This window comes from Grampus griseus (assembly GCF_964374135.1).
Source record: "Grampus griseus genome assembly, chromosome: 11".
Lineage (NCBI taxonomy): Eukaryota > Metazoa > Chordata > Mammalia > Artiodactyla > Delphinidae > Grampus > Grampus griseus.
Genome location: NC_139005.1, coordinates 78,543,239 through 78,564,838, shown reverse-complemented (window position 1 = coordinate 78,564,838; position 21,600 = coordinate 78,543,239). Strand labels below are relative to the sequence as shown.

Genomic DNA, 21,600 nt, shown 5'->3' with positions numbered 1-21,600 from the left:
ACTTGAATAGTGAATAACAATCACATTTAAGAGGTGTTATGGGTTAAACTGTGTAGAGGTCCTAACCCTCAGTGCTCATCATGCATCCTTATTTGGAAATAGAGTCTTTACAGAGGTAAACAAGCTAAAATAAGGTCATTTAGGGTGGACCATAATCCAATATAACTGGTGTCCCTATAAAAGGGGGAAATTTGGACAGAGAGACAGACATGCACAGAGGGAATATGATGTGAAGACACGCAGAGAGCAGACAGCCTGTGACTGGAGTGATGCATCCACATGCCGAGGACCATCAAAGATGGCTGGCAAACATCAGGAGCTAAAAGAGGCAAGGAAGGGCGCCCCCCAGAGCTGTCAAAAAGAGCAGGGTCCTGCCGACACCTTGATTTTGGACTTTCAGCCTCCAGAACCGTGAGACGATAACGTTCTGTCGTTTTAAGCCACCCAGTCTTGGGTACTATGTTGTGGCAGGAAACTAGGATAGGTTAAAAGCAGAGCCTCTTGCTTCCCCCTCCTCCACCAAACCTACTCCTCTCCCCTGTTCTCTATCCCAGATAGAGGGCCCAGTATCATCACCGCCTCCTCTTTGCCTCACACTCTGTGTTCAACCCATCAACAAGTTCTGTCAGCTTCAACTTCAAGATCTGGATACTAGCCAGCAGCTCGTCACGTCCGCACCTCGTCCACTGCTAACGCCTCCATCCAAGCCACCAACATCTCCAGACACCCATAGGAGCTTGCTGGCCAGCCCCTGGAGTCCTGGTCTCTATGAAGAGACCACAGTGATCTCTCTTCAGGATGTGAATCAGATCACGACACTTCCGCTGTACTGTTCCAGAAGCCTCCTGCATCCCTGGATTATGGTCAATACACCACCTCCTTTGGGTCAGTTAGTGAGGTTTCTAGCCAAGAAGATGACTAGCCTCACCTAGGTCCAGGGATGCTTGCAAGAAGGTAGTTAGTCTCTGTGTGTAGGCTCCTAGAGTATGTACATATGCTCAACTCTTAATTACATTTTTAAAGCCTTTTTTGTATGTATCTACACATTGTATTGAAAGATATTTTCTCTCTCTTTTTTCCCCTCAACTTTTTTAAAAAAAATGATAACTGGTATTTACTGTACTCACCACCTCTCAGGTGCTGTGTTAAATGCTTATTGTGAATTAATTCACTTAATCCGTACCACAAACCTACAAGATATGTACTATTATCATCCCTATTTTATAGTTAAGTTAACTGAGGCCCACAAATGTTATGTGACTTGCCTAAGGTGACTCAGCTAGCAAGAGGAGGTAGGATCAGAGCCCAGGCCACTGGCCCCTGAGCCTGCAGCACCCTTAATCATTAAGCTACAATGTGGCCTCTTTCTTTTCACAGTTCTAACAAGCTTTGGCTTTGTTTATACTGGCACAGTGTTACTCGTTGCCACATTTGTGTTACCATATGGTTACTGTCGGCTGCACCTTTTACAATATAAAAGGCGTTCTTTGTCCAGTTTAATGCCTTTTGCCTTGCATTCTACTTAGCAGACTTCATGAAACGGGATTATTATGAGGATATTAAATAAGGTATTTAGTCTTTCACTTGCTCAAAAATATGTATTGAGCACCTGCTATTGGCCAGGAACAAATCTAGGAGCTATGGATACAGTCCCTGGCCTCACTGAGTTGACATTCTATTGAGAGCAGGGTATTCTTAACAAAGAGGAGTGCTTGGCAAATAGACGGCTCTCAATGCATCGTAGCCGTTACCATTATTAGTATATAAAGTTGGACAGGGAATATGCAGGGACTAAATTGATTTTTTTTCTAAGTTGTTAACCAGCATCAAAACCTTTCAGCCATTATTGAATTTCAATCTCCGAAGATTTTACTGAGTCCTTAAAATGGTTTAGATACTTGTAGAATATTTTCTAAAGTATGGTTTGTGATTATCTAAACTTACTAGTTTTTTTTTTTTTTCTTAAATAAAACTAAACAAGGAAGCAAGAAAACAGCAACAAAGAACACAATGCTGATGGGGTGTGTGTCCAGGTACGGAATCTCTTTTCCCCCACACCTTTCCTCCCTGAAGGATACATACATGTTTCTAACGCACCTTGTTTACTGAGTAGCTTCAGAGGTTAGCACAGGATGACAACTAGAGGGCCCTGAAAGGAGAAAATGATGCCCATCCCACTCTTCTGACCTGAAGCCCAAATTCTGATTTCAAGGGAAATGAGGTATGAGGTTTGGAATCTTGCTAACCCCAAAACTTAATGACTAAAATATAAACATACTGTATATCCTAATCCAGCTGGTACTGCTTAGTTGCACAATGGAAAACTTCTACTTCCTCCTCTGCACTAGGAAGACAGGAAGTGTAAGGAGGATTACCCACTACAAACAGTCAAAATCCCAGCAGGAGGATGTTTCACTCTTACACAAAATAAAAAGGCGCAAACGTTATTCCATTTAGACAATAAATTAAATAGAAAGGAGAATTGGAAGGAACACTTCAAAAAAAAAAAAAGACAGGATTCTGAAATAGAGAGGCAGCCCTGAAAGAAGCAGAAATACAGTTTGAATAACTCTGATCCCATTTATTTCTTATTAACATTCATGACAAAAATGGTCAGTTTGTTCTCATAAAATCTATGCGGCTTACTCTACCTGTCACCCTAGGGAATGTGCCTTTCAATCTCCTTGACACATAATTTTATTAGAAGTATCATGAAATGTCAAGCTAACCAGCATCTGGGAAAGGGACTGTCCAACACTCTCAGCAGCGCCCAGACGGAAGCTCATGGAGGGTAAAGTTCACCTACTAAAACTCATTCATCCTGACAGTAGGCTTCCCCAAGTGACAGCTCTGCTGCAAAAAGCCAGCAACATCAAAGTTTCTGCAGGTTTTTCCTAAGGGCCAAGCCCATGGATTTAAAATCGGGGCAATTCTGGTATACTTGCACATTATTTGCATACATCTATCTGGTCTTCAAATTAAAGTTCTATTACAACACTCCTTTCTGTGCCATTTTGTAATGTGTAGTTTCTCATTTCCTTCTTTCTCCCTAAAAAAAAAAAATCACTCATATCCTCCACACTAAAAGGGTATAAGACACGTAGAGAGCTAGGGAAAGAATGAAGCTAAGTGACAAGAAATATTTTCTAGGGCTGCTACTGCTCTCTGGGACACAGTTTGGAGAAAGGAGTTCTATGTGCCTCCATAGGAAATCATGTAGCCATACAGTCATATATATATATACACACACGTATATATTCAATACATATAATTATATATAGAATATATAGTTAGATACATAAACATTTTCTAAATATACATTTATATATTATATATTCAAATCATTTATTTCTATAGGAAACAGTATAGTAAAAATTCCTTCTGTCTTCAAACTTCAGTGGGGAAAACAGTGTATTATTATACTAAGCCTATTTTAACCATCAATCAACTACCATTGTATTCTTTTTTTTTTACCATTGTATTCTTAAAGATAGCTACAAATGTGACAATACTCTAAACGAGTGGGTCTCAAGTGTTTTTACTCTCAGCACCCATTTACATCATTAAAGATTATTAAGAAACCCCAAAGAGCTCTATCAATATTTACCATATTGGAAATTAAACGGAGAAATGTTTAACTTAACATTTATTAATTCATTTAAAAATAAAAATCATAAACCCATTATATTTAATATAAATAATGTATTTTTATGGAAAATATATTTTCAAAAACCAAAAAATAGTGAGAAGAATTCCATTGTTTTTGCATTTTTGCAAATCTCTTTAACATCTGGCTTAAAAAGAGAAAATCTGCTTAATAGAAGACTTTCATATCTGCTTCTATATTCAGTCTGTTGTGACATAATGTTTTGGATGAAGCGTATGAAGAAGACTAGGTCTCACACAGATAGTTATTGAACGTGGGAGGAGTATTTTAAGAGTCTCTTCAAATAATTGTGAATATTCTTCCTTGATACTATACCAATATGTGACAAATGACAGTTTCTTAAAAGTTTGTTGCTATGTGGAATCTACTACCATACACTGATGAACTTTTCCTACTCTGTTACATGAAAATCTATCAGTCTATCTTGTTTACCAGGATTTTGGAACATCATGCACTGGCCATTTGGAAAACATTAGCTCCCTGAGTTAAATAGATTCCCTTAACGTTGAAGCATTTCATTACACAGTTTTTAAAAAACGATGCTCGTTAATATCACCACCAGTCTCATCAAAAAAATTTAAGCATTAGAAAACTGTCAAGCTCATGACGGCAAATACAAATTTTCCAAAAATCCAATTTTTCTATGAAAGTTTAGATTTTATCATTGACAACAAAAACTATTAGTTGTTTTCCTAGAAGTGGCATGTTCGTTTTGCTCATTTTCAGCAGAATACCTGTCAAATACCCAAGTCTGCATAATCATGGTTTGTCAGTTGTTTTTTCAAATAAAAATGTTGTTCCATGAAAAAAACAGCTTGTTCAGCTCTTGGTTCATCCACATGTGTGCTGTTCCTCAAGATAACCATCAGACTGTGATATGCAGCAGAAGTGCTTGAGGTATATTTCCCACTTAATATATTCCCACAGAATATTAAAACTACATTCAAGAATAGGTATTTATAAATATAACAGATTCTACTGCTTCATCAAAGGCATTCTTACGTAAATCTGGCTTTTTTTTTTTTTAATTGCAAGCGTGCAGCAGTGAAGAACAGAATGGCTACTAGTTTGGTTTGGTGTCACTGCTTTGATTCGTGGTGAGCTACCGGAAGTTTTACCACTGTTGCTTTTTCAGCATCAGTGCAAATAACAACACAGTGAAAAAGGCAAGCAACCTCGTAGTTTTATAAACTATTATAAACATAGTTTACTATGTTATAAACTACTATAAAAATAGTTCTGACCTTACAGACCTCCCTGAGTTTCAGGAACGCCCACAGGTCTGAAGACCACACTTGGAGAATCACTGCTCCTAACAGACATTATGAACCTTCATCGCTGCTTACAAACCACAGAAATTTTAAATTCCCCAAAACCTATACTGTCTCTAGCATAAAATCAAATTTAGATGTGGTTAATCATGGAATAGCCTTCAGTCAAGGCTCCCACTGATGAGACAATTGTCTGTTTCCAATCTAAGCAAAAGCAAAGGGGGATTTCTGCTGAATTGATTTCCCCTTTGCAAAGGCTACAGGAGGGCTTCTCCTGTTTAAAGAGAAGGGCCATCTAAAAAATTAACTCTTTCCAAATTCTGAATCTAATGCATAGAACTTAAAACATGGAATTTTAGTATAATGAGAAAGTTAAGGAGGGAAAAAAAAATTTGTTTCCATCTAATTTGATCATTTCTCCTTTTCATTCAGTAATTATATTTTTCATTTCTAAAATTTCTATTTAGTTTTTTTTTTTCTAAATTCATCTGTTCCTTTTTTATCTCGTCTCATTCTCTTCCATCCTTCACATCTTTGAACAGTTTATTTCTTGGGCTGGGAAGCTGCCATTTGTTGTGCCTGCTAACTCTCTTTTGTGGCTCTTTCTTCATTTGGTTTATGATATTTGACTCTGTGCTACCTTTACCGGCAGTTATTTTCCATGAGAGTCCTGCATTTCCTAGGTAATCTCTATGAGACAGTTTTGGTTTTGCCTCTGCTCCAGCTCTGTGATGTCAGGATCAGTTTCAAAGTTAATTTCTCAGGGTTTCTGCATTTCATTGTCAGTGCCAGTTTGGACCCCGCAACTGCCAATAGCATTGATCTGAAGAAACTGATTCCTCTTGGGTTACTCTTTTTCCATCCAGGGCAGGCAGCAGTTTCCTTGCTGGTCCCCAGAGACCACTGTGGAATCCCAAGCTAGGGGACAGTTTCATTCTGTATTAGAGAAACAAAGAAGACTGGACTGGGATCCTACCCTACTGTGTACCAATTATATCAGAGCATCAAATTTGCCCTCTCTGCTGGGTCACTTTCATTAGCATATAATACATCATCGCTGCTCCCATCTCAAGAAAATTTGTCTTGACCCTACTTCTACCAGCTGTTGACATCCTATTCCTCTACTCCCCTTTACTGTAAAACTCCTCAAAAGAATCATCTTTACTTGCAGGTTCCAATTTCTCTCCTCCCATTTTCTCATAAAACCACTCTAAATATGCTCTTTCCCCCACTGCCTTTTAAATTGCTCCTGCCGAGGTCACCAGTGACCTCCATGTTGCTAAATCATGCAATGGTCAATTCTCTATTCTCATCTCAGTCTATCTGGAGCTTTTGGCAGAGTCGATCACTCCATTCTCCCTGATACACTTTCTTCACTTGGCTTTCAGGATTTCATAATCTCCTGGTCTTCATATATTTACTGGTCATTTCTTCTCAGTCTCCTCTGCTGGTTGCTCATTTTCTCCCCAGTCTCCAACCAAACCCAACCCTCAGTCCTTGGTCCTTCTCTTTCTTTCATCTACTCACATTCCCTAAGGAATCTCATTCATTTAAAGGCTTGAAATACTATCTATATTCTAAAGACTCCAAGAATATCTGACATTTTCAATTGCACCTCCAAGGGACATAGTCTAAACGAGTCCAAAATCTAACTTCAGATCTTTCCCCTATATAAGCTGTACCGCCACAGTCTTCCCCACTGTGGTTAGGGACAACTTCTTTTGTAACTCCTCTCTTTTTCTCACCACTCTACAGCCAACCCGTCAGCAAATTCTAATGGCTCTACTTTCAAAATATACCCAGAATCCGACTTATCACTACCTCTAGTGCTACGGCCCTGATCAGAGCCACTAACATATTTCTTCTTCTTATAGCAGCTTCCCCAGCTGATCTCCCTGCTTTCAAACCCTTTCCCTCTTACAGTCAATTCTCAACCTAAAAACCAGGGTTATCCCTTTGAAGTGAAAATCAGATGATGTCATTCCTCTGCTTGAAACAATACAATGACTCCTTACTTCCCTCAGACTAAAAGCAGAAGTCTTCACCCTGGCCAGAAGGTCCTATATAATCTGCCTCCCCCATCAAGGATGAGCTCTTTGAACATCTCTCTTAAAACTCTCGCTCGCTCCATTCTAGCCACAAGAGACCCCGTGCTGTCCCTCGAACATGTATCAGGCACGTTCCCATGGCCTGCAACACTCCATCTACAGGTATTTGCATGGGCCCCCACGTTTATTTGTTCACATGTCACCTCATCAATAAAGCCTACCCTGACCACCCAAGATGTCAAGACTGATGCCATACACATCAAGGGAGTGTGAGAAGGTTGATTCCTCCCATAGTGAGACTATCCAGGAAGAGCAGCGCAGCCTCCCAAACAGGCTGAAAATGTCTTGAGAGAAAAGAGAAAGGAGACTGGCTGGGCTTTATAGTAGTTAACGGGTGGCGCTGGGGTAAGGGTTCCCACGTGTGGGCCAGGTCGGTGTGATTTAAACGTCCCACCAGCACCAAAGGAGGGGGCAACTAGGCTTTCTTCTCTGCTTGCCCAGGTGTGGGGCAGAGGGGACGGGGGTGGCGGAGCTTCAAAGCAGTCAGTTAACGAACATCTAAATGGAGTCATTCTCTTTATTACAACTGCACAGTTTTAACAGGATAACCCCTCCTCCTCCCCCTGCCTCTACCCCTGATATTCTCCATAACACTTATTTTTGGCCACACTATATAATTTACTTACTTGTTAGGTTTACAGTTTATTGTCAGCCTGTTTATTATCTATTAGAATATAAACTCCATGAGGGTAGGATTTTTGTCAATATTGTTATATATTTTGTGTATACTGTATATATCAGTGTTAGGATACAGAACTTAGGACCATGCCTAGAATATCGTAGGTGCCCCCAAATTACTTGTTGAATGAATTAATGAATGGTAAGATAAGAAATTTGCTCATTATTCAAAGAATCACTATTGAAAGTGTTCTCACGACAGAGGTGTTTATAATAAATGATATGGGAAGTTCTTGAAAGTATATTTCTATATTATTCAATACTAAAAAATCACTGAGAAGTATTTTTAACTATGCAAGTGTTTATATGTCTATGAGCTTATGAATACAGAAACTATGTTCTATTCATCTTTGTCTCCTTGGTGCCTAGATCAGAGCCCAACAGTGAGGCAGTTAGCAGATACTGGTCACTATATATGAATGAATCAATGAACAAATGAAAAGAAAGATCTGACATTAGCAACTGCATCACATTTTAAAAATGAGCCACCTACAATAGTTTATTAAGTGGTTGAGCACAGCATAGTTCAGGAGATGTTACTTTTTCAAAATAGAGCTTGTTTTTAATGTTTTTATCGGTTGTCTAGGGAGAAAACACTCCATAGGTGTTATTTGTAAAAAAAGGTATAAGGAATTTAGGTTCTGCCTTTTAAAAATAAATTATTAATTAAAAAGGAGAACTCTGTGACTTTGTTTATGTTTCACATAAAACATCCTAGCTATATGCTTTAATAAACCAATTAATTTGTTGAGAATTATAGTTTTAAATGTAGTAATGTGTGAAAACTCTCCTGAATAATAAAAAGCAAGTCTGCTCTATTAATCTAGGAATTTATAAAATTTACATAAAATTTAGGTATATTTTAACAAATCAGAGTGAGGAAGAAACTGTGATGCCGAGACTCGCCTGTATGCTGCCCGGTGTCTCTGCAGGGCGACTGCAGCCAGCTGCAGCCTGACCTCCACCACAATCTCTAGCTCGCCAGCCGAACACTGAGAGAGGTTCTTATGGCCTGGATGCTCCATCTCTGACACAAGGAAGTTGAGCCTGTCTTCAGCTTCTGTCAGTAAAATTGACTAAAGAAAGAACAACACACAATCACCCAAGTTCAGAAATAATACAAATCATGTCTCATTCTTATTCATCAAATATTTCTCATGTACTGAAAAGCAACAATGAATGGAAGACCTAAAAGTAAATCTGAACAAAATCATCAGAGAAGAGAGCTCAGTGAACAGGAAAAAGACAACAGGGAATGAAAAGGGAAGTAATGGCAAGAGTAAGTGTGTAGCAGACCTACTAGAGCATGGACTTGAGGATATAGGGAGGGGGAAGGGTAAGCTGTGACAGAGTGAGAGAGTGGCATGGACATATATACACTACCAAACGTAAAATAGATAGCTAGTGGGAAGTAGTCGCATAGCACAGGGAGATCAGCTAGGTGGTTTGTGATCACCTAGAGGGGTGGGATAGGGAGGGAGATGCAAGAGGGAAGAGATATGGGAACATATGTATATGTATAACTGATTCACTTTGTTATAAAGCAGAAACTAACACGCCATTGTAAAGCAATTATACGCCAATAAAGATGTTTAAAAAAAAAAAAAGAGTAAGTGTGTAGGGCAGTGACCCTTTATTGCATGCACAGCCAGTGCCCATACTTGCTTATTCATAGTAGCTGTGTTCTAGAAAGTTGCTGCAAACACTGAGTCAGCTAATACTGAAGCATTGCTCCTAGGGAAATACAGGGATAAGTTCCTACGAGCCTCTGGTCACACCATTTTTGTCAGCTGATCAGTATATAACCTTGTTTAATGTGTGTTTATGTTTAAAGACACATTATTGAATATACAGTGTAGATTCATTAACCTTGAACTCACAGCCAATAACTCTATAACTCATGCCTGATTGAAGTTGTCTAACACACATATCTTCTCCAAAAGGCACATCACAGCCTCCTTGCACTTAGGATTACTAGACAGCTCTTCAGCACTATGCATTAGGGGCCATTTCAAATAGTGAAAAGATCAACAAAAGACCCCACAAAAATGCAAAAAGCTTGGCAATAAATGAAAAGGACACTTGTTTATAGTATGAAAGTGGAAAGAAAAAGTCAGCATTGCCTTGTTCAGCTCAGCTGGGAATGTGCATATCAGGCAACTCAAAGTTTTCTGTGCTCTGTGCCTGTCCCCAAATGACCACCAAGGAGCAAAGAGTATTGATTTGGGAGTTACAATTAAATTTTAGCAGATAAGCAAGTTAGCAGATACTGAATCTGTGAATAATGAGGATCAACTGTATTTCAAATTAAACTATGGTAACCTAACTGGTAATGTAAAGATAATGAGATTTTATAGTTGACAATCAATACTAAATAGCAATAGCAATACTAAATAGGAACATGGCAAAAAAGAAAGGGACCAACCAATTTTTCAAGGAACAGGTCTCTAAAACCTTGTTTGTATAGAGCAGTAAATACTATATAAGGACTAGGGTAATTTAGTATAATGGTTAAGAACGTAATCTGTATTTTATTAGTTGTATGGCATTAGTGAATTTCTTACTGTCTAAGCCTCAGTTTATTCATGGTTCAGCACAATACAGTTCAAAAATGATTAATATGTACATCACAGAGTTGTGAGAATTAAATAATCATGCAAAGTGTCTGTCACATAATAAGCACTGAATAAATGGTACTGTTGTTGTTCCTGTTGTTATCACTATTATTATTAGGAAACACCAAACAGGGCATGGAATGCTCAAATCCCATCAGATAATATATCTTATTCCCCACGGAAACTTAATCAAGTTGAAAGGTCAAAGTCTGACACCTCTCGGCATCTGCTTTTCTCATGGAGAGTAGACTCCATCCCTGGCCCCAACCCATGCTTAGGCAAGAAAAACTACGTGAGTAAGCACAGTCCTGAAAGTTGACCTGTCCAGGGCCTAACAGTGGGCTTTCTGGTAACGGATTCACTATGATTTGAAAATTCTTTTAAACTTACCTTTAGTGTGCTAAGTGCGAAGTCCTCTTTCATTTGTGTAAGCTGACAAAGTAAGCCTCCCTCATCCTTTAAACACACCTCTATAAGACACAACATTTTGGAAGAACTAAAGATATTTGTGGTTAGCTTAAATATTAATTCTAATTTATAAAACTCATCATTAGTTGGGAAATTTAATGTTTAGAAACAACCACAATGATAATTAGAAACACACTGCTCTATCAAATGGTCCCTAAATATCAGACATTAGAAGGCAGGCTGATTCTTAAATTCTGAAAGGATCTTTTGGGTGCTTGGTGATGCCATTCAAGTTATTGGCTACTGATATAAAATAGTGGTTCCTCACCTGGGATCCCAGGACCCCTTAAGGTCCTCAAAGAATTGGGTTGGCCAGAAAGTTCGTTCAGGTTTTTCGTAAGCGGTTAGGAAAAACCCGAACGAATTTTTTGGCCAACCCAATATTTTGGGTCTTCCAGATATTTATAATATCTTGATAAGATCTCCTTGAAGTGTCAGTTCTGCTGATATGCTCCAAGACCTCCTTGGAAGTGTCAGTTCATGCCCCTCACTCTAAGAGCAGAGAGTGAGACCATTTGGAACAGCACAAACTACAATCCTCAAATATCTCAAAATTCCTACCCACAATCCAAAGTCAGCCCTCATTCTGAGCGAGGGAGCACTGAGAGAATTTAGATCACAAACTTTGCCTGCTATAGTAAGCCTGGCTTCTAGACTACAGAAGGGAGAAAAACTACAAGTGATTATTTGACTAGGAATTAATGCACAAATTACCCACCTAAAGGGACTAAGTTTGTCAAGTGGAAGAGGGAGTCCAGAATAACATGGAACTGAACACACCTGACTTCCTCCCTTCTTCCAACTTCAATTTGCCTGGCTCTTCTCCTAAATTAGGAGACTCTGGAGCTAGAGGGTCAGCTGAGTATGAGGGAGGGCCCAGAAGAAAGATCTGGGACTAGGTCTTCTCCCCTAAGGGAAAGTGAGAGACAGGCAAGGATAGAAACGGAGGAACGCTAGGATGATACCAGAACATGAGAAATCCTGGCAAGAGGTTAATCCACCTCTTTCTCCTGCTCTCTCTGCCTCCTGAGTGACCCCAACCCGTGTGGCCCTCCCATGTTGTAGCATGCCCCTCCCTCTTGGGAGCTGTAAATAACAAACTGTTTTCAATGGCAGCCATCTCCTGATCTGTTGGCCTCACCACACCTGAATAATAATAAAACTTACACTTTAAAACAGAGGCCAGTATTATTCTGATACTAAAACTAGACAAAGACACCATAAGAAAACTACACAATACATGTTATGAATATGGGTGCAAAAATCTTCAACAAAATCCTAGCAAACAATCCAGCAACATATAAAAAGAATTATATACACCATGACCAAGTGGGATTTATCCCAAGAAAGCAAGGTTGGTTAAACACTCAAAGATCAACCAATATAATACATGCCTACAGATAGAATAAAAAACAAAGACCATATAATCATCTTAATAGACACAGGAAAAGCATTTAATAAAATCCAACACCTTTTCATGATAAAATCACTCAACAACCTAGGAATAGAAGAGAAATTCTTCTAGCTGATAAAGGACATCTATGAAAAACCCACAGTTAACATCATACTTAGTGCTTAAAAAAAAAAAAACAAACCTATTTTTAAGGCAACATTAATTCATTTGAAAAATATGTATATAGTTTTATGTGTATATATGGGCCATAAATCCCATCCATGGGTATCTTATCCTATAGAAATATACACTATAGTATGGATATGTAGTGCTTCCACACTGTTCCCTAGAAACAAAGTGAACGCACAACAGGGGAATGGCTGAATAAACCATGGGCTGTTCACAGCATAAAACACCGCACAGCTGGTTTAGGGGACCAAAGCAAATCAGCTGACTTGGAGTGGCTTAGCAAAGTTTTTTACATAAGAAATGCAAGAGGCAGAAAAATGTAAAATACATCATTTCTTAAATAAATGACAAATCCTATTTTGTATGTGCAGCTGACCCTTGATCAACATGGGGGTTAGGGACACTGACCCTCCATGCAGGTGAAAATCCATGTATAATTTACAGTTGGCGCTTGGTATAGACGGTCCTCTGTATCCACAGTTCAGCATCTGCAGATTCAACCAGCCACAGATTGTGCAGTACTGTAATATTCACTATTGAAAAATATTGGTGTATAAACAGACCTGTGCAATTCAAACCTGTGTTGTTCAAGGGTCAACTGTATATAATGTAAGAAAGTGGACAAATATGCAGATATATTGATGGATATGGATAGGCAGGTACCTAGACATAAGCACATATGTGTGTCATTAAGTGAGCTCAGAGAAAACCATGAAAGAATATCTACTAGAATGTTCATATGGATTATTGGGGGGTAGAGTGGGGGATAGGTGGGGAAAGGGAATAGAAAGAGAAATAAGCAAAAAAAAATAGAACAAAAGATTACCTTTCAAGTTTGGGAGGTTTGGTCTGTTTTTCTCATTAATAAGACCATGGCAGACTGGTTTCATTTTGTGTTCTGGGACACAATTTATTGTTGCAGCCACATTTACTAAAAAGTATGCTTTAACAAAGGCAAACTTATTTAAGAGATGTTGCTGACCGACCGTAACCAGAATTAGAGGCAAGCCTTCGTTTATTAAATCATCAAGTGCCTAAAAAAAAATTTAAAAAAAAAACAAAGTAGTAAAATACTGTTTTCAGATATTATTAGCTTCAGTCCCCTTCTGCAGTCCTCATTTGGTGCAGGGTGAAGGAATTCAGGGATAGACATGAGGGAACATAATCGGCAGGTCCGTTGAGAGAGGCGTCACAACGATGCCAGCAGGTCCACAGTGCTCCTGCCGTTTCCCACCAGTTGGTTACCTGCCCCATGAGGCCAGCCCTGCCACACAGAGTGAGCCCAGTGCCGACAGCGAGGAGGGGACACCTTATCAAAATGGAGCAACTGACAAAGCTCATCAGCCATGCGTGCTGGCCGCTCTGCTTTAGCTCGAGTAAATTAGAGCTCGCAGGATGGGAAAAAGGGGAAGGACGGGAGGATACGCAAACCCCTTCCCAACTTAGCATCTGTGTCAGTCATGAGAATCCCCACCTTGAGGACTCCCTCCACTTCCTGGTCCCCTCCCTTGCATGCACACTTCCTTGGCAATCATGCTAAGTGGTACCACTTTAAGTTCCTGACCAAACCTCAGGGCCACCTGGTCATCATCCTGCATTTTCCCAGTCCATTCACTCTTGCTGTCTCCTAGACAACCATTTCATGCCCTTCTTGTTTCTAAATTCTAACACTTTCTCCCCAATGCCCCTCCCAGCTAGTAACCTTGCTTGCTATACTTAAATGAGAAAACTGAAGCAGTCAGAGTAGTGTCCACAGACCTCACAGCTCCACCCTTCTCACCTATCCAAGCATCTGCCTCACTGCCCTGCCTTCCTTCCTGCTTCCTAAGGCTGGTGCCACCACTCAGGCCATCAGTCCTGTCCCCACTGGTATACTCAGCCATTCTCTCCTACATCATAAGTGCCCTTTCTAACAAATACCATATGATATCACTTACATGTGGAATCTAAAGTATGACACAAATGAACTTATCTATGAAACAGAAACAGACACAGAGAACAGACTTGTGGTTGCCAAGGGGAGAAGGTGGGGGAGGGATGCACTGGGAGTTTGGGGTTAGCAGACATAAACTATTATATATGGAATGGGTAAACAACAAAGTCCTATTGTACAGCACAGAGAACTAAATTCAGTATCCTATGATAAACCATAATGTAAAAGAATATGAAAAATAATGTATATATATACATATGTATAACTGAATCATTTTGCTGTATAGCAGAAATTAACACAAAATTGAAAATCACCTATACTTCAATTTAAAAAAATGTTCCCTTTCTACAGAGACATTCCCATCAGCACACAGCCATGCTGTCTTCACCTCCATTTTAAAAACCAAAAACTCTCTATACCCTGACTTCCCCCTCCAGTTACTACCCTAATTCTCACTTCCCCTAACAGCAACAACCTACAAGGTTGTCAATATTCCAATCTCTCTCCTTTCATTGGCTTTTAAACCTACTCCAACCTTACACTGAAACCCTTTGGTCAAGGTCACCAATGGTCTACACTTGGCTAAATCTAATGGTTAATTCTCAGTCTTCGTATGCCATGTTACTTTAATCTAAGACACCATTATTTTATATGCCAATTAAACTTTCACATGCCCACAATTGTAAAATGCATTCTGATTGCAGAGCTATTAAATGTTTTTAAAAATTCATGTTTAAGACTTCGTGAATTATGGTAGTGCATTTCTCAGCAAAATCTGACACTATTAATCATTCCCTCTTCTGAAAATGCTTCTTCTCTTGGCTTTCAAGCCACCACACTCCCTTGGTTTCTTTCCTATTACATCCACTACTCCTTTTCCGTCTTCTTTGCTGGTTCCTCCTCTTTTCCTATACTTCTAAATATTGGAGTGTCCCAGGGCTCCATCCTCTTCCATCCCCTCATTCTCTCCCCTTCGATGATCTTAATCAGGCTCATGGTTTTAATCTCATCTAAATGCTGATTAAATCCCAAGTTTTTGTCTCTAGCTCCAACTTCTCTTCTAACTCAAGACTCATATAATCAACTTCTGACTCAATTCTTCCACTTGGATGTCTAACAGATATCTCAAACTCAACCTGTCCAAAACTGTATTCCTAGTCTCCCACACAAACACAAACACACACACACACACACACACACACACACACACACACACACACAGTATAAGCTCTATGAGGACTGAGAATCTGTCTGTATTATTGGTTAACTAATGTGTTTGATTGACAGTACCTGCCACACAGTAGACTCAATGGATTAGCTAAAGTGATCCCTTTAAAACACAAGTAGATCAGGCCACACCTCTGCCCTAAACCCTCCAGTGGCTCCTCCTTTTGTTCAGAGTAGGAGCGTAGGTGACAAAAGCCCTACAAGGCCCTTCTCCATCTGAGCACCCCACCACCATCTACCCTGTTACCTCTCTGACCTTGTCTCCAACTGCTCTCCCATCATTCACACAACTCTAGCCACACTGGCCAAGATGTCCCTCACTAAGCTAGACAATCCTGCCCCAGGGCCTTTGCACTCACTGTAGCCTGTTCTTAGATTATTCTTTCTCCAGATTTCATAGGACTTGCACCTTTACCTGCTTCAGGTCTGTTCACCAATGTCACCTCAGTGAGGACTAAGCTGATTGTCCCATTCAAAATTACAACCCCAGTCTAGCCCCATGTTCCCAATCCCCTTTATGAGCTGCTGGGTTCATTTTCCCCTACAGCATGGTTCACCTCCTAACATACTATATAATTTACTCATTTATAACGTGTACATATATATGTTTATTACTAGTCTTGCCCACTAAAATATAAGCTCCCTGAGGGCTTAGAATTTGTTTTGTTGATTAACTGATGTATTTATCTGACAGCACAAGAAGAGTACCTTGCACACAATAGGCTCTTATTAAATATTTGTTGAATTAATATAAAAGACAGATGCTGGGGCTATGTATTCTAAAAAAAAAAAAAAAAAAGAAATTATTTGCCTTACATGAACTAAAAAAAGAAAACCCTCACTGTTTGGGAGAGTATGAGGCAATGCTCGCAGTGGGGAGATCTGTTGCTGTTGTTCATTCTCCTTCCTTAAGCCCTTCTAAAGGGTGGAAAGCAATACCTGCCAAACAGCCAGACATGGAGCAGCTCTGAGCCTGACCTGGTAACAAATGATCGTGCTAAGGAAATGGTTGACATTCTCCATCTAGAAAAGAAACTTCAGACTGGTTGGGGGCGGGGTGTGTGTGTAGGAGAAGGTTTCTCTTTTCTATCCACAGCAAACAGTGATTTAATGAGCCCTGACAATTACACACAAACTCTTGAGGATCAAAAGAAGATTAATTAGTAATGCTATCCAACGCTCCTTCCTCTCCCTCTATACAGAAAATATGAAGTGTAATCTGAAGCGTCTTAAGCAGACCAACAGTTCTGTTTTAATTAATTAGCTAATAGAAATCGGTTTTCCATTATACAGTACTGTCAGTCTCTTTTTGCTTAAAAAAAAAAAAAAAAGATCAGACAAACATTCCTTTTATACCCAAGACCACTTTCATAACCAAAACCAAAAGAAGTGTTTTTAGGATGCCCTGGCATTTATGACTGGAAAGAAATAAATATTCCGAAGCATCCCAAGGTCTCCGAACACTAAAATGAAAGATGAATATGTATTTGTATCTTCCTAATACCAGTTCTTTCATTCCAGGCAACTTGCTTATAAATTAAAACAAATTTTCAGGCAAAAACAATGAATCATCTGAAGCATAATTAAAAGTGAAGTTTGTGGAATAAAGTTAACAATAATAGAAAAGTAATAAGATTACATTTAATAAAAGGTAGATAAATTCCTACCAAAATTATGGAGGAAAAAAATAAAGCAATTTTGAGGAAATGTCTCTCAAAGTTATTTCATAAAAATTAATACTTAGTGAAACAGAATGCTGTTTCTGAGCATTTAAAAAAACCAAAAACTATGTGTACCCGTCTATATGCATTAACTATCACCTGCCTGTGTGAACCCCTTGCCCCTCTGTAACCCCCTTAACAATGGTTGCCCTACCACCCTTCCACTCCAACACTTCCTAGTGGACAAACTGCTGGGACTCTAAGATTTTTTTAATGACTTCATAAAATTTAAATGCTTTTAGGTCACCAAAAGTTTAAAACCCAATCATTCCATTAATGACAAGAATAAACCTACTGGGAAGGGCAGTCTGGTCCTCTCTTTGTAAAAAATAGTGGGGAAATCGGAGGAATTGCTTATAAAAATGTCATATGAAAACCTTCCTTTAGCTAATGCTATGATGGTAATCATACTGTAATATATAAACGTATCAAATCAATGCATTGTACACCTTAAACTTACACAATGTTATATGTCAGTTATACCCTCCAAAAAAATTGAAAAAGAAAAAAAAAAAGAAAACCTTCCATACATTGGCTGAGAGGCAGTCTCAGACTGGGGCAATGGATCCGAGCAAAAGCAGTATTGAACAGGTGGGCTGTCACAAAATCCTTTACTGATGATCAAAGTTATTAGGTAACTAAGATAGATATTAGATACTTGGCATGGCTAGATAAGCAAACTGAATATGCATGTGTAACTGAAAACTGAGGAGCAGTGACTGATATTTGCTCCATCTGAAAACCAGATCAGTTTGGGTCCGACCGTATCTCTGGCCTCAATATTTGGAGATTAGACTCCATTACCAGACATAGAAGAGCATATTACACAGCAGATACTCAAAAACAAAGATTATACATACCAAAAAGATTGAAATGACTCAAAAATTATGCACACTAAATATCCAGTATTTATAAAATATCATTATCCTTACCTGCATATTTTCTTTACTAGTAAGAGGTTTTCCCGAGTCAAATGATTGAAATAGCTGTCAATATACAAAATGTTAACATTAGAAACAAGAGTATTGAGAGCTCCTTTAGATGAAACTGTTAATGTGTTCTAAAACTATCTTAAATATAATTTTTGTTATAAAATTAATCCATGCTCTAGTCAGAAAAGACAAGTATAGTATAAAGAAGAAAGCAAAAATCAGCATCTTTAGGTTGTCAATGTTAATATCTAGGTGACTTTACTACCAATTTCTTTTTGATGTATTTTAAAATTTTGTATATGTATTTGGATTCCTTTTCACTAAATGTTACATCATAATTATTTTCCCACACCATTAAGTTATTTGTAAACCTCGTCTAATAGCTCAGTAATGTTCTATCCTATGAATGTGGCATAATAACTTAACCTCTCTCCTATTGTTAGACATCTAAGAAGACCACTTCTCATCCTCACCCCACCATTCAGCCCTGGTTTGAATAATATTGGTGACTATTTTGCTGGTATTTCTGATTATAACCTTTGGATAGATTCCTGGAAGCAGAAGTGCTGGGTCATAAGATAAGACTATATTGAGAAAATTGAAAAGGGGTAGCTCAATCTACCTTCCACCCATGTTGTATGAAAATGCCAGGATTACTGCACTTTCAATAGCATTGCGTATTAGCACTTAAAATTGTTTTTGCCAGTTTGAGGTAAACTGTATGACTCTTCACAATGATGCTTTTTGTGGTTCTTCCCTTGTTTGTGAATTACCTGTTAATATGTTTGGCTCTAAATATAATGCTGCATTAGAAAACATTCAATTCATTTGTCACAGAACATTGTTGTATCGTTATGAGGGTGCATCCCTTCTGGTACAGCTGCCCTTTTTAAAAGGTGCCCATTCTTAGATGTCAATACTAACACCACATCCACATCCTCTTGGTCACCTGGAAGTCACCAGCATCTTCCATGAACAGGCCACTCATATGTGCGTGGTATCCTACTTCGAGCACCTGTACCTCTTTGACTGAGGGCATTCTGTGGCCACAGGAGAGTTTCAGGAGAGGCTGAAAGTGCAGGGAGCAACCCCTACGAATGAGGGGCAAGAGACAGTCTCTCTGCAGGCCCCACCTGCCCATGGCGGGGATCTCATTAATGCTCTGTGGAGTGGTTTTCCTCGTCTCCCTGTCTGACTTTCCCACTCACTCACTGTTCTTCCTGGAATCATCTCTCAAACACACTAATTGTTCCCAAATCTTTGTCTCAGGATCTGCTTTTGAGGAACCCCTAAATCAAGACATCACATATTGCTCTTATCGGAAGAAAGTGCTGGTGAGTGTTTAAAAACATTTCTTTTTTTGAAGATATTCTTTATTTCCTTTAACACATTGAAAAGTGAGTAACTGAATCCAGGGAGAGACCTTTGGTGATATAATTTGAAGAGAGTTAATGATGGGACTTTAGATTTGGTGATGAGAGCAGAATAGAAATATGAGTATATTAAAAAAAAAAACAGAATTTTTTTTAAAAGCCCGTGAAAAGTTCAATCATAGGGCTTCCCTGGTGGCACAGTGGTTGAGAGTCCGCCTGCCGATGCAGGGGACACGGGTTCGTGCCCCGGTCCGGGAAGGTCCCACATGCCATGGAGCGGCTGGGCCTGTGAGCCATGGCCGCCGAGCCTGCGCGTCCAGAGCCTGTGCTCCGCAACGGGAGAGGCCACAACAGTGAGAGGCCCGCGTACCGCAAAAAAAAAAAAAAAAAAATTTCAATCATAATCTGTAAGACTTTTCCAGTAACTGCTTTACAAATGAAATTTAATTCATTAATCCTGTCTTTAAATAACTAGCCTGCAGCCTATTAACGTTGGCACCTATTTTAATTTTAAACCCTGAACGCACTTCCTCTTTTAATTACACTTTTTAAATTCCCAACTGAAGCTGGAAAAGCTGCAAATTAACTTTGAGAACACAAAATTTGAAGTCATAATCCATCGGGAAACAATTCGCCCACACTTTTGTCTTATGAAAACTAGTTGATAAAAAATGAAGTTTGGAATTTATCTGTAAAAATGAGTTTCAGACCACTTGTCCATTTGTTTTGGTGAAAGCAGTAACCATTGAAAACTCTCTTGTTTCCTATTCTACCCAACGGGCTTCCCTTTCCTTCTTGTCTTCCGGACCCTGTATGTGGAGGGCCCCAAGTTTCAGTCCTCTGCCTTTTACTTTCCATTATCTGCCTTGGTCCCCAGCTGCTCTCCCCCAGTCCCATGACTTTAAATTTCTGCCGATGCTCCCAAATTTACCTGCAGCTTCAAACTCTCCCCTGAATTCCAGAACATATACTCTCTACACCTACCTAGGCTGTATCTCCACCTGCTTGTCCACTAGGAGTCTCACACTTAACACGCTCTACGCCTGCCTTGGGGCAGCGGGACTCCCCATCTCAGTCAATGAAAACTCTTTGGTACCTGCTGCTCACATTGAACACTCTGTAGTCAGGTCTGACTTCTTTCTCTTACATCCCACATCTCAAACATCATTAGCAAATGCTGTCAGCTCTACCTTTGCCATGTGCCCAGAATTCTACCACTTTTCACTCCTCCCACCACTGTTACCCCGACCACTGTCACATCTCACTCAGGTCATTGGCAAAGGCCTTCTCCCTGGTCTCCCCATTTATACCCAAGCTCATCCACAGCCCATTCCCCAAACAGCAACAAAGCCGTTCTTTGAAATTTACTTCCTGTCCCATCGCTCCTCTGTTCAAAGCTCTACAAGGCTTCCCATCTCATTTAGAGTAAACTCCAGTCCTCCCCCAGCCCTGGGCGGTCCGACATGACCTGGCTCCTGGGTCCTGCCCCCTTTCCTCCTCCTCTCTAATCCAGCCTCACGTGGCCTTCCCGGTTTTCCTCAACCACATCTTACAGGCCTTTGCCCTTGCACTGCCTCCTATTTGGAAGGTTGTTCCCTCAAACCTTTCACTCCCTTATTAGAGAGACTTCCCAAACCACCCTCAACAGAACAGCTACCCACCGCTCTGGTCACTTCCTGTCCCTCAGCTCAGCTTGATTGTCCATCAGAGCATGTCACCATCTGACATGTAGTTATGTGCTTAATGTGTTTATTATTTGTCTTCCTCACTGGACTGTCCAATAGTAACATGCCTCCAGGAAGGCAATAACTCCATTTATCTTTCTACTGCTCTATTCCCATGTCTGGAATAGTGCCTGTATTCAGTCAGCACTCAATAAATATTTTTAAATGAATTAAAATATAATTTAAATAACAAAATGCAAACTATTTTACAACAGGGAAAGGCTGTTGCTTGAGAAGCAAGCAAGAAAATACTGCTATGGGGCTTCCCTGGTGGCGCAGTGGTTAAGAATCCGCCTGCCAA

General features: G+C 39.6%; 1 protein-coding gene across 1 annotated transcript in view; it reads right to left on the bottom strand.

Moving 5' to 3' along the window:
• The window catches only part of CFAP54 (cilia and flagella associated protein 54), a gene marked incomplete at its 3' end in the record, with an annotated part of 310,342 nt that overhangs the window by 102,470 nt on the left and 186,272 nt on the right, over nucleotides 1-21,600 (bottom strand). Inside the window, exons 48-51 of the mRNA XM_082667031.1 lie at nucleotides 18,203-18,256; nucleotides 13,216-13,423; nucleotides 10,730-10,809; nucleotides 8,631-8,800 (exon numbers count right to left, since the gene is read on the bottom strand). Coding sequence (XP_082523157.1) covers nucleotides 8,631-8,800; nucleotides 10,730-10,809; nucleotides 13,216-13,423; nucleotides 18,203-18,256 — 512 coding nt within the window. The remainder of the gene's footprint in view (nucleotides 1-8,630; nucleotides 8,801-10,729; nucleotides 10,810-13,215; nucleotides 13,424-18,202; nucleotides 18,257-21,600) is intronic.